Raw genomic sequence first — 14,230 nt, 5'->3', positions numbered from 1 at the left:
TTGTTTGTAATCACAAGATATTTTTGAGAAGTAAATTTTGTAAAAATAGAATTCCTGTTTCTCTGTATTCTACTTATAAATTAACTTTTTCTTCCACGAAACATTACATTCACTGGTGTCTTCAAATATTCATTCTGTAGTTAAACTTTAAATTTTAATAACTTTCTTAAACTAGTCTGGATTTGTACCATCCTTGGACAGAAGCATGTGTATGATCCTAAGATAGTATATATAGAGGTTATTTTTTTTTTTTAAATCCTGTTATATCACATTTTACTGATAAATGGACTTTTTCTTTGCCAGGAAATATTGAATTCACTCTTGTTAGAGATTTTAAAATTTTATTAACTTTCTGATAATATCCTGGATTTGTACCAATCTTGGACAGAAGCTTATTTATAATTATAAAATTGTATCAAGAAGTAATTTTTTTTTTTAAATATGCATTTTTTTCAGGTATTTATTTAAAAATTGACCTAATTTTTGCCAGGAAACATTACATTCCCTCTGTGGCTAAAGTTTTAAAAAAAATAATAATTCCTTCAACTGTCCTGCAGTAGTAATAAATTTGGACAGAACCTTGTTTATGATCAAAAGGCAGTATCTGGAAGAAAACGAAGTTTTAAACCATTTTTTCCATATTTTACTTGTTAATGGACTTTTTTTCAAGTTAATGTTATATACAGTTTGCAGTTAAAAAAGGTTTTAAAGCATTCAATAGATTAAAAAACTATCCTTGATTTTTTTCAAACTTTAAAAGTAGCTTCTAACAAAAAAAGATGATATTGACAGGAATATTTTTGTTATTTTTTTCTGATTTTTGTTGAACCTGCGATTAACAGCAAAAGTAGGCGAGACACTGGGTTGTGAGTAACACTGACAAATTTGTAAAATTTTGTGTCTCCATGGATCTTTATTAACTTTACCTTCAACAGGAATGCTTATATTACCTTTATTAAAGTTTATTTCTATAAGTATCTGAAATATGGGTAATTATTTTGCAATGAGCAGCTTTAAATCATTACAAGTTTATGATTACATTCTTTTACAGTTATACCATGACTATTACAAAAAGACTGCAAGAGGCATACCGTGCAGGAAGGTTTTGCAATGTGCAACTGGTTTGTGAAGATGATAAGGTTATAAATTGCCATTCTGTAATTTTGCAGACCTCAAGTAGTTTTTTTGAGGAAAAATTATCAGATAAATGGAGTGATGCGGATAATCAGTCAACAGTCAACTGTAACAATTTTCATATAGATACCATGCAAATGGTCATTGATTTTATATATGACTTCCATATTGATATTACTTATACCAATGTTGCTGATCTGCTACATGCATGTACATATTTTTTGATTGATGACCTACTAGCAGCTTGCCAGTTATTTTTAGAAAAGGCAGTCTGTGATGCCAATGTCTTCAATATTCTGACAATTTCAGATCAATTTCATTTGAATAGTGTGAAGGAAAAATGTTTTCACTACATAGATTCTAAATTTGTATACCTTGGTGCCAACTTTGTTGAGGACTTTTATGCTCTACCTCTAGAACTAATGGTACAGATTGTAAGCAGAGATTCGTTGGTTGTTAGTGAGGAATTTCTGTTTGATATTATTTCTGTTTTTTGCAGTAATAATGAGGTACGTGATATTTGGGACTCATTTACACCCCACATCAGATTCGGCTTCATGAGCATTTCTTTTTTTGCAAGTAGATGTGTGTTTGATCACATCCTTCCGACATTACTTTGTAATAAGATATTTCAGTACATCAGTAGTACTGAGGACATTTCGTTCACTGAAGATAACAGATACAAAAAGATATGTGTACCTAGGTTATTCAAAACCAACAATGATATTGTGGTTAATAGATTTATGGTAAGCAACAACAATTCACTATTGCTGTGCAATAATATTGATGGAGAACGTCTATCTTTTACAATAGACAACACATGTAATTTGCGCTCTGTAGGTGTATATGGTAAAGCAAATATGTCATTCCTTGCAAGACTTAAGGTCTATAAAACCACTTCAAATGAGATAATTGGAAAAATTGATCGCCGTATTGTATGCCAGAGCAATGTCGTATTTCTTATGTTTAAAGCTCCTCTATTGTTGTTAGCCGGAACATGCTATACATTGCAACTTTTTATGGAAGGGAAAGAATGCGTACAAGGTAGTGTAGGAGCAGCAATTAGACAATGCAGCAATGTAGATGGGGATCAGAATATAATTACATTCAAGGAACCTGTTAGTGGTAACACAACTGTGAATGGTGGTCAGTTTCCTGTACTTGTATTTTCTAAGAATTAGATTTTCAATAGTGAATTATTAAAGGTACCACTAATTCAGGCCCGGTCGGAAAGGGGGTATATTTGTATTTGTGGTTTCAAAACTTTAAAGAAAGCTTTGGGATCACTGTAGAACCCTTGTTGAAAGATTTATTTAGATTATAAAGAAGTATATGTTATTTTGATAGAAGAGCAGATTTGACCTGTTGTTCAAATCAGAAGTTCCTGTTTTTGTACTATCAAACTTCAGGGAAGCAGTACACTCTAATATGCAATTAAAGGTATTTTGATTTTTGCAGGATAAGGTACAGTTTTGACATGAAATAACTGCCACTTTATTTGAATTTAAGACAAAGAAGCCATTAATGCTTGAAATTGAAGAATTTAACATAGAAAGCAATGGGGCTATGAATTAGTGGTTTTATACCTTAAGGCAGTATAGATTTTTTGCCATCATATTTTAGTTAAAACAGGCAAAATAAGATATTTCTGTAGAACTATTATGTTTCCATTTATCTAACCGTTTGTGTATGCTATTTTATCATTGATAGACTTGTTCATACGCAATGGTTAGTAATTGCGGGATAACGATCATACAAATAATAAATCTTTCGACTGGTGTGGGTTCTTTTCATAACAAGATCCCCAGATTTTTTTACTTTTCTAAAATGAAAAGGAATTGTATATTTAAATATACAATTCCTTGTAAAAAGATAAATAATTTGATTGTGAATAAAAAAGATTATCATTATAATCAAAATATTATTGATATAACTGGAGACAGTTCTTGCATTGATTAACATCCAAAAAGTGTCTATTATTATGTATTTGCTTATAATCGGGGACTATAATCACAGGCACTTGTCTCAAAAAAATATTCCTATATACCTATAACAGTCCCAGTTGTACGCAGTTGAGTGTTTGTGCAGAGAGAACATATTTTAATACATATGCTTCTTCCATAAGCTGAATGGTGCAAGTAAGCCGGACATTACATCTAAAGTTTTGTAAATACATGTACATAGTTTAATATTCTACAGGTAAAATATAAATGTAAAATGACAAGATTCGCTGTACGTTTGATTACAGATATGTTTACAGTCATGGAACTGGTAAACAGACATTAAGTTCATATCTTTTTTGTATCTATTTGTTTTAGAAATCAAATTTTAACTAAAAAAGTAAAGAATCTTCCTTAGTCATGTTAGTATAGATGGAATATGTGCGAAAGAACGTTGACAACAATAAATCGGATATGCACTGAAACTTACAACATTTTTAAAATGTAATAGCTTCACATCAATTTTGAGCATATTTGTTAGCAAACACGCATTATGTTAATCATTTTGAATAAAAATTGAATGTGAGGATGAAGTGTTTATTGAAATTATAATTTTAAAAGAAATGTTTTACATGACATACACATTTGGAATGTCACAACAAAGACATATAATGTATGTCCCTTGTCACAAGTATGTTTTGTTTTGCCATTTGACAGTCAATACAATGGAAAATCAATCGTTTGAAATGAAAAAGGCAATAACTTTGTACGTAAAATTGAAAGAAAAATGAGCTCATAGAAATCATTTCAACAAATTTCATGAGAATTGATTAAATATTCCCTTTTTGTTGTAAATTTCAGTGATGTAGAATTATGGTGTAACATTGAAATATATGAATCTAGCACATCAGTTATTCCTGTTAATATTGGCTATGTATTTAATTGTGTCAATTCATTTTTTAGATTTCCCCTACTTGGACCAGGATAAGGATTCATTAATGTTCAAAAATACCAAGGTGGTACAATGTTCATATATATCAAGGTTATCAAAATATTCACAGATACCGGTGACCTTAACAAACTGGAATAGCTGCTGCAATCTCTTTGAAAGTTGTATGAATTGATAAATGTGTACTCCAGACATGGCTAAAGTTGGAGAAATATTGAGTACACATTTATCAATTCATACAACATTCAGAAAAGATTGCAGCAGCTATTTCAATTTGTTAAGGTACCGGTGGTAAGGTGCACTGTGGACATCTGTTAATATTCGACATTCCTGATATTGGTGTTTTCATGATTTTTATAGTTGTGTTTTCAATTTGTATGAGTAATCTTGTATGCATACATGTCTTAAATTATAAATTTACTTTGTCAGTAAAGTGTTTATGTCTTCATGTTGAATTACACAGTATTTTGTATCAAATATTAAAACCTTGTTTCCGTCGACCTTTCTGCTAGATTTATATGTAAATACCAGAGACATATATATGTGTGTATCATGTCTCTCTTAATACAAGTAAACAGATGTGGTAGTACAGTTACCAACGAGACCACTATCCATTAGTACTCAAATGAAGTGGAAAAAAGATACAAGTCCACCTGGGCGTACAAATTTTAACAATGGAAAAATCCATGCTGTACAGTAATTCTATAGAAAGAAGATGTGATATGATTGTCAACGAGATTACTCTTCACATGAGGCCAAATGACACAGAATTTTAACAAATTATGTCACCGGACAGCCTTCTACAGTGAGCATTAGTGAGCTCTAAAATGCACCGAATTGATAACAGTAAAACAATTCAAACGAAAAAACTTGCACCAGAATTAATGTACAAAAAATGTGTACATAATACACGATGCCCCTCACGTACTATCATTTTCTATGTTTGTTGGACCGTCATTTTGCACTCTGAACTATAACTCGGGATTAAAATTAGACAAATCATATCACAAGGAACATGAGTTCTAACTTTCAACATGTTCAAGTGGATTGCACGTTAACTTAATTAAAACTACATAGACAGAACAATTTAACAGCAATATTTAACCTGAAGCGGAACAGACGGTCAAAGGAACGAACACAGAGACCGAAATACATATTGCTCTTAAATAAGGCATACAAAATGAACGGGAACCACGTCACACACCAACCAGCAACAAACGACAACCACTGAAACTTTAGACTGGGGACAATACACAAATACAGATTGTGGCGGGTTTAAATATTTTAACTGAATCCCTAGCCGCCCCTAATCTAAGACATTGGTGTAACCGTACAACATAAGAAAGAAGGATAACAAGACTCACCCTTTTCACTAACCTTTGTTTTTATATTGACAGTCATGAATATAAAGCTTCATTACAACTGTCACACAAACTTATGATTCACGGAAAATGAGCTCAGTCATGAAAATTAAACTGGAAATAGATGCGCTCAGGGACTTCCTATACCAGTATAGGAAGTTCCTGGTACAACTTTTAAAATACCATTCCACATAGTTACTAGTACCTATATTTTTTTAAATATAGTTGACGTATTGCAAAATGTATCTTATCAAGGAAAACTTCCTGATCATCTGATGACCTAAGAAAATTAGGTCATGTTCAGATGATAACTTTCAGATGGACAAAAACACATTACAATTATTCCATACCCCAAATGTTGCTGACCTGTGGATTATAGAATTAGAAAACCCAAAACTAAAAATTAAGCAATGAACCTTTAAAAGAAGGGGTGGTTAAATAAACCATGCAAGACTCATATCCATGGTATCTTAACCTTTCAAGAAATTATTTAACGCCAGCTGAGCATTGCCCCTTTGTCAACCTTTCTGCAACATTAGTAGCCTACTCAACAAAAACTCCAAAAAAAGTCGGCTATAAAAAGATGGTCTAAATTGGTTAGCATGCCCCATTTTGTAAACATTACAGATCATTTAAACAACTGTCTTACAAGTAAGCCATCTATAAAACAAGAGTGCACACGCTGAAATGTCTCGTCTTCTTTAGTAATCATTGATATTATGTTGATAGTCCTAAGTATAACGCTTTATCAAAAACTGTAACATAAACTTAACATTAACCAAGATAACTAAAAAAAGACCAATGAACCATGAAAATGAGGTTAAGGTCAGAAGAACCATGCCAGGCAGATATGTACAGCTAACAATGCTGTCATACAACAAATACAGTTGACCTATTACTTATATTTCAGAAAAATAGACCACAACACAAAAACTTAACATTGAGCAATGATACGTGAAAATGAGGTCAAGGTCAAATAAAACCTGCGCGACTGATATATAGATCATAAAATATTTCCATACACCAAATATACATGACCTATGGCATATAGTATTACATAAAAAGACCAAAACTCAAAAACTTAGTTTTGACCTCTCAACCCTGAATATGAGGTCAAGGTCAGATGGCATCTGCCTGATAGACCTGTACACCTTACAATCATTACGTACAACAAATATAGTAGATCTATTGCATAAAGTATGAGAAAAACAGACCAAAACACAAAAACTTCCCTATAAGCACTGAACCATGAAAATGAGGTCAAGGTCAGATGACACCCGTCAGTTAACATTGTTTACCTTACAGTCCTTCCATACACCAAATATACTAGCCCTATTGCTTATAGTATCTGAGATATGGACTTGATCACCAAAACTTAACCTTGATCACTGATCCATGAAATGAAGTTGAGGTCAAGTGAAAACTGTCTGACGGGCATGAGGACTTTGCAAAGCAGACTTGTTTTTGTACTGTTACGAGTCCCAGTTTATGACTCAACTCAGTAAAGACCCGTCGAAATTGCATTTAATTGATAAATTCAACAACACTTACCGTTATCTTGATGAAATTTTTTCGTTAAATAATCAAGAAATTTCTCAATATACTGCTGAAACTTACCCCAAGGAACTTACTTTAAATAAATTAAATGTATTCGGTAATAACTGTTTTTTTTTCTGGATTTAGATATTTCGGTTTTAATGCGGGGTTCACACATTGCCGATTATTGCTCCCGATTGAGATCAGACAGCAATACGACACGAAAAGTGAAAAAGTCGGATTAGTATCCTCAATTATCTGGAATGTCCTATCATTGTCTGAACGCATTCGTTTTAGTTCGTAACAGATCCCTACGGATCGGGAAGGGTCCGAATAGTTCGGCAAAGCATCCCGACAGTAAGGTGCGTCCCGTAACATTCGGGGCAACTCAGCCGATTTTGTCTAGTCGGATTACAATCGTGGCTATGTCGTGACAGATTCTGCTGTATCGGATCGAATTCCGAACAATGTCTTGTGTATTCTGGACGGTGTCCTGTGGAACGGGAATGATCCGGAGTAATTTTTCATAGATGTTCTTCTGCCGATTGAGTCCAGATTGCATCCAGATCTTGTCGATTGCGAACCGTTTTTTGCCGAAACCGTTCCGAAACAGTCCCGTTATTAATACGAAATTCGTCAATGATACCCACGTCAGAGTCCAGACAATTAAAGAATACAATACGACTGAGACCAGACAAAGCCGTTTGCAATGCGATAGAGCGGACTATGATAGGATTACGTTCCGACAGTACTTGATCATCACGAATATGCCGACAGTTTTCGAACGGATAACTTCCGTCAGCGTCGGTTCACTGTCCGGTCACTGTCTGATCTCAGTCGGATAACATTCGGTAGAGTCGGGACGCAGTCGTGACAGACTCGGTCGAATTTTACCTGGCGAAAGATACAAATCGGATTAGAAGCGGATTCAGAACGGTATTATCGGGACTAATTCGCTTAGAAACGGTTGAATATCGGTGCTTCCTGAATACTATCTGATTGTTGTCGTGATCAAATTTTTTTTTTACAAATTTTAATTTAAATTTGAATTTCCATCCACGATTCACAGGATCTTGATCAGACTTTTAATAAATTTTAATCGGGAATGGTCCTATCAAGAACGGTAGTAAAAATCGTGAATGTGTGACCCCAGCTTTAACGGGGAACTACACACTTAAATTTACGACAAAAGAGACGATTTTTCGTTCCCTATTGTTAATTTTCCATTTTTAGATGTTGATGTTCCTTTGGCACCATCTTACGGTGTTTATATTTCATAACTTATTCGCTACACCCGTGTCTGTTATGACATTTTTGATTTTAACGAACACAACCTATATATTACTGGTAAATTATTAAACCAGGGATATCGTTACCAGAAATTACAAAAACATTTCCTTAATTTTTCCTTAGATACAAAGATTTGGTTTTGAAGTTTGGTTGTTCCTGTAGAAAACTTATTTCAAACGTTATTGCACATACTCATTTTTACAGAAATGTTATTAATCATTCCCGGAAATTTAGAAATGATCCATGTAAAGTTGTTGCTCCTTTAAATAAACTTATTCTAAAAGGTTACCTATTCAACACTGTAATAAGTTCATTGAATATTGTTTTATTGGTATAAATATTGATTTTGTTATCAGTTGATTAAAAGCTGACTAAATATCACTAGTATGTTATATACATAAACATTTTCATGGATCTACAATCTGTCGATACCTGTAACTTGGCATTGCACAAGGTCATGTTCTTCTCTGGCTGTTTATGACTTCTTTACACTAAATCCATTGTATGTTGGATGTGTACGGATTGAGTGTTTAGTCTTAGAGGCATGATTTTTTTAGTAGTTGTTAGTGGCTTTGAACTAGCTGTCAGATAACTGCGAGTACTCTCAGATCTGTTCATTGTGTTTTTTTTTGTCGGGATGTATAAGTACCCGGCCACGTCCACTTGTATTTTTTGTCCATCTGATGAGTTAAACCTTTTTCAACTGACTTTTATAGTTCATTCATATGTTGTACTGTTATACCACTGTCCCAGGTTAGGGGGAGGGTCGGGATCCCGCTAACATGTTTAACCCCGCCACATTATTTATGTATGTGCCTGTCCCAAGTCAAGAGCCTGTAATTCTGTGGTTGTCGTTTGTTAATGTGTTACATATTTGTTTTCGTGCATTTCTTTACACCAATGAGGCCGTTAGTTTTCTTGTTTGAATTGTTTTACATTGTCTTATCGGGGCCTTTTATAGCCGACTATGCGGTATGGGTTTTGCTCATTGTTGAAGGCCGTACAGTGACCTATAGTTGTTAATGTTTGTGTCATTATGGTCTTTTTGTGGATAGTTGTCTCATTGGCAATCATACCACATCTTCTTTTTTTTATATTAACCAATTATTTTCTTTAGAAAAAGCCTGTACCAAATCAGAATTATGACAGTTGGTTTCCATATTTTCCTTAGGTTGATATACAGTATTTCTAGTATAATATCCAAGTTGCTACTAAATTAGGTTTCCAGTGTAACTGATGGATCTTCAACGAAAAAAGAAAACAAATAGGACAGGCTTGTCTACAAATATATATATACCATACCCCTGCAAACTTAAAACCAAGTATACAGAAAAATTAAACTTCCAAACGGATTTGACAAGTAGGTATCCTCATTGAGAATTATCCCCTTCCCTATTCAAAAATATGACCAACCAAATTCGACTATTTTCTGTGTTTGTAATGAGCAACTTGATTGGTAACATTTGTTGATCAGGATCTTCTTACCCTAACTGACTACCTGAGATGACTATCACCTGTTGGATTTGCTCTAAATGCTATTAGTTTCAGGGATACTTAAACAAACCTACGAAATCGTGGGCATTTAGAGCTTAGTTGAAAGTATTGTAGGGTGAATTTTTGAAAGAGACTTTGTCTGGAGGATTTCTTGGTTCTTGTAGAAAGTTTAATTTTTTCCAGCCCTCTCCATTTTTCCATAGTCAGCTTTTTTTTGGTTTTCGTGTTTCTGTATACTTTGAGCATATATATCATAAATAAAGAGCCTTTGCTATTAACTATCCATTTCAAGTTTCTTTTCCATGATGATCACTGCTATATCATGTAGTCTCTTTCAACCCAAAAATTATAGTACTGTTATGAAAATAATGTTCAAGTTTAAAACCAGAAGTCTGTTTGTCAGGACGCCTTTAAAATAATTTTTCTGCCAAAATAACACAAACTGAATGACCATCAGAATAGGTGACAAATGTGACCATGCATGGCACCTATAGAACACAGAGACATGTTAAATTTAACAGGTGAGGTATGGTCGACTACAGACGCCAAGAGATGAGAAAAGCTCACTTGAAGTTTCATGCCAGGTAAGCAAAATATATAATTGACACCATTCACATCTTTATTTACAGTTTCAGTACAAGGAGAATAATAAGTGCACTAAATGTGAAGTTAAAGTATAGGAATTGTATTTTAAGATATAATGATGATAAATTTTACAAGATAAACTTCATCACCTGATGAAAAATGTATGTGTCAAAACACTTACCACTTGTAAAACCAGATGCTCCCCAGGGTGCAGCTGTATACGACCACAGAGGTCAAACCCTGAACAGTTGGGGCAAGTATTATAGACACAACATTTAAGCTTGATACAGCTCTGAATTTGGATTGTGATGAAATATTTGACACAACATATGTTTTTGACACATAATGAATGTGGTATAAGAACTTAAATTTAAAAACTTATTTTTTTTTAAATTGAACATTTATCTATTATGGTGCAATATATATCCAAAATCTAAATTCATGGTTAGTTTCGGCATATCATAGAACCCCAAGAATTCAATTCTTGATGAAATCAAATAATGTTCAATTTTAGACCCATTAGACCTCAATGTGGACCAATTTGATTACCGCGCCCAATATTAAAAATGTAAATACATGGTTAAATTCAGCGTATTGAATAACCCCATATATATTTTTTTAATTTGGACCCCCATTTGGACCAACTTGCAAAACTGGGCCCATAATCAAAAATCTAAGTACATATTTAGATTCAGCATATAAAAAAACCCTGAAGAATTCAATTTATTAATAAAATCAAAGTCAGTTTAATTTTGGACTTTTCTGTAGATCAATTTGAAAACAGGACCAAGAATTAAGATTCAAAATACATGGTTAGATTTGGCCATTAATTCATTTCCTGATAAAATAAAACAAAGTATAAAGTTGGCCCCTTTTGGCCCCTAATTCTTAAACTGTTGGGACCAAAACTCCCAAAATCAACCCCAACCTTCCTTGTATGGTCATAAACCTTGTTTTGAAATTTCATAGATTTCTGTTTACTTATACTAAAATTATTGTGCGAAAACCAAGAAAATGCTCATTTGGGCCCTTTTTGGTCCCTAATTTCTTAACTGTTGGGACCAAAATTCCTAACATCAATCTCAACCTTCCTTTTATGGTCATAAACCTTATGTTAAAATTTCATAGATTTCTGTTTACTTACACTAAAGTTATGGTGCGAAAACCAAGAAAATGCTTATTTGGACCCTTTTTGGTCCCTTATTTCTTAACTGTTGGGACCAAAATTCCCAGAATCAATCCCAACCTTCCTTTTATGGGCATACACCTTGTGTTTAAATTTATAGATTCTATTTACTTTTACTAAAGTTATAGTGCGAAAACCAAATGCCTTCGGACAACAATGAAGTTGAAGACGACTCCAACATTATACCAATATATGACCAAAAAATACGGGTTGTATTAAAACCCTGTACACATTATTATTTGAACAAACTTGCATCTTGCGCACCTCTTATACTGGATGCAAAATATTTATTTAAAATCAGATTTTTTTTCTTATTGAACAAATGAAAAAGTGTTGTTACAGATCACTGTAACTGAAGTATACTTCGTCATAACAGGTGAAGGTTGTATTGACTTCATCAGCCTGAAAAAGTAAAAACATATAGATGTACATATACTTAAACTAATGTTTCAAACTTCTTGTATTAAAACCTTCAATCAAATTTGCTGTGATAATTACAGATATGAAATTACCATCAATGTTCTGGTAAAATATGTATTTTATAAAATTAAACGTAAACACAAGGACATGTTTTATAGTATAAAGCAAATGTTATATATTTTTGTATTAAAAATCAAAAATTGAAATATTTAATATTCAAAACATTCCATGTTAATAAACTGTGACTGAAGGTGCATGAACAGGTAACCAGTGCATTTTTTATTTACGCACATTATAATCACATTTGTGTGCAATTGTACGAAATAAGTAGTATGATTCCACCTAGACACTTGTAGGAATGTAGTAAAAATTAACCTATAATCAAATATTCTATAAAGAAAGTAGGCCAACATTGAAATTGAACAAAATTCTGCTTGATTTTTGTTTTTACACTGTAAAATCCTACCATCCAGCTGTACTTATATAAATAGAAATATAAAAACAACCTTGGGTAAAGAAGGTGTCATTAAGGTAAATGGTACAGTGGACTTTTATGTTTCTGAATTAGGGTTGCTAATTTGTGTACTGAATTTAATATAACTTATCTGTGTGATTAGGCCAAAAATGCAGTAATTACTGAAAAATACTTTCCAAAACTGAGGGACATATTAAGTGTAATATATATGAAATACTTTTATAAACCAGTGAAAATGATGTTTTGATTTTTTTTTGATATTTTGTATTCACTGCATGATAAAATACTGTAATGCTCTAGTGGCCTTAAGTTTCGTAATACAAATGTAGTCTAGAACAGTAAACATTTGTTATACATAATCACATATTCAAATTAATTTCTGAATATGATTTTTTTTTAAAGTTAGTATGCAAAATTTAAGGCAGTGTTAAAAATTGGTGGGATATCTAAAAAGGCTAGAATTATACCAGGATATACTACTGTGCCACTATAATCATCAACGCCAAACTGTTTGGATATTATAGGCTTAGCACGAGTAGGTTAATATTACTGACAGCTTCATTGTATCTTCCAAGTCAATAAACTGATTTATTGTCAACATCAAACAGCCAAGTTAAATTAATGATTTGTAGAAGTTAATATCTATTTCTCAAAACAAATTAAGGGACAGTTGTCATGATAAGCATTTTTTTTATAGGTGAATGTTTATTACATTTGTGACCAACGTATTTAAACATAACTATTATCTTATATAACTCTATTAGGCTAGCAATACCTTATTGAGTTTGATATCCATATACTTACAATTGGTGAGATAACCAAAGATGATGGGACAGAGATCAACAAAATGTCTCTGTCCCTCTCATCAGTTATGGGAAACCGATGCCGGCAATCTGTTAGTTCACATACGTCTACACCTACACATTGTAAAACGAACCTTGCAGGCACTGTCTCATAGGGTATGGTGGCAACTAGCCAGTTATAAAGACCCTGTAATCAGAAAAAAATATTGCTTGAAAGCATTTGGGCTTTGAAACATCTACATGTTCTGAAACAAGAACATGTCACAAAAGACAGATTAATTTTTTTGCATTGTAACATTTCCATATTAGCATTTATACCATGATCAAAAATTATATCCTAGTTTATACCACTTGATATGAATAATTGATCTAATTATATGTGTAACATTCCAACTTACATAGAAATTTGAATTTCTTCAAGACATTTTGTCAAACAAAACAAGAACAGGAATCTTTTACAGGTCATTCAGAAAGAGAAACTCTTAATTATCTGAAGTAAGCAGAAATGTTCAAATGACATGTACATGTACTTTGATGCATTCCCAAAATATCTGTTTCTTTTTTCATAATTACTCTCCAAATTCTTCTTACACTAATCAAACTTTATTCAGAACAAAAGTCCACATACTGAAATGTCTTGTTTTTTTTACAAACCATCAATATTATGTTGATAGTTCAAGATATAAAGCTTTACTAAAACTGTCACATAAACTCAAAATGAACCAAGAAAATGGGATCAAGAAGGTTAGATAAACCAAAGGAGAAATACATGTACACCTTACATTCAATCAATGCACTTAATAAAGTTGACCTTTTGCTCATAGTTTCTATGAAACACTTCATCAATACAAACATTAACATTGAACAATGTTATGATGAACCATGCCAGATAGACATGTACAGCTTTAATCCTTCAATACAACAAATTTAGTCTACCTATTGCTAATAGTTTTAAAAAAAAAGAAGACCAAAACATAAATTTTAACTTTAAGCATTGAACAATTAATTTGAGGTCAAGGTAAAAAGAGACCTTCCAGACTGAAATTTCCATTCTTTC

General features: G+C 32.7%; 2 protein-coding genes across 2 annotated transcripts in view; both read right to left on the bottom strand.

Annotated features, from left to right (window-relative positions):
- The window catches only part of LOC134685229 (1,5-anhydro-D-fructose reductase-like), a 75,010-nt gene that overhangs the window by 33,438 nt on the left and 27,342 nt on the right, over positions 1–14,230 (bottom strand). The window lies entirely within an intron of this gene.
- The window catches only part of LOC134685227 (uncharacterized), a 28,573-nt gene continuing 25,255 nt past the window's right edge, over positions 10,913–14,230 (bottom strand). Inside the window, exons 18-19 of the mRNA XM_063544747.1 lie at positions 13,175–13,360; positions 10,913–11,877 (exon numbers count right to left, since the gene is read on the bottom strand). Coding sequence (XP_063400817.1) covers positions 11,812–11,877; positions 13,175–13,360 — 252 coding nt within the window. The 3' untranslated portion in view covers positions 10,913–11,811. The remainder of the gene's footprint in view (positions 11,878–13,174; positions 13,361–14,230) is intronic.

This window comes from Mytilus trossulus, chromosome 9 (genome assembly GCF_036588685.1).
Source record: "Mytilus trossulus isolate FHL-02 chromosome 9, PNRI_Mtr1.1.1.hap1, whole genome shotgun sequence".
Taxonomy (NCBI): domain Eukaryota; kingdom Metazoa; phylum Mollusca; class Bivalvia; order Mytilida; family Mytilidae; genus Mytilus; species Mytilus trossulus.
Note: the sequence above shows the minus strand (reverse complement) of the source record. Positions and strands in the feature narration are given on the sequence as shown.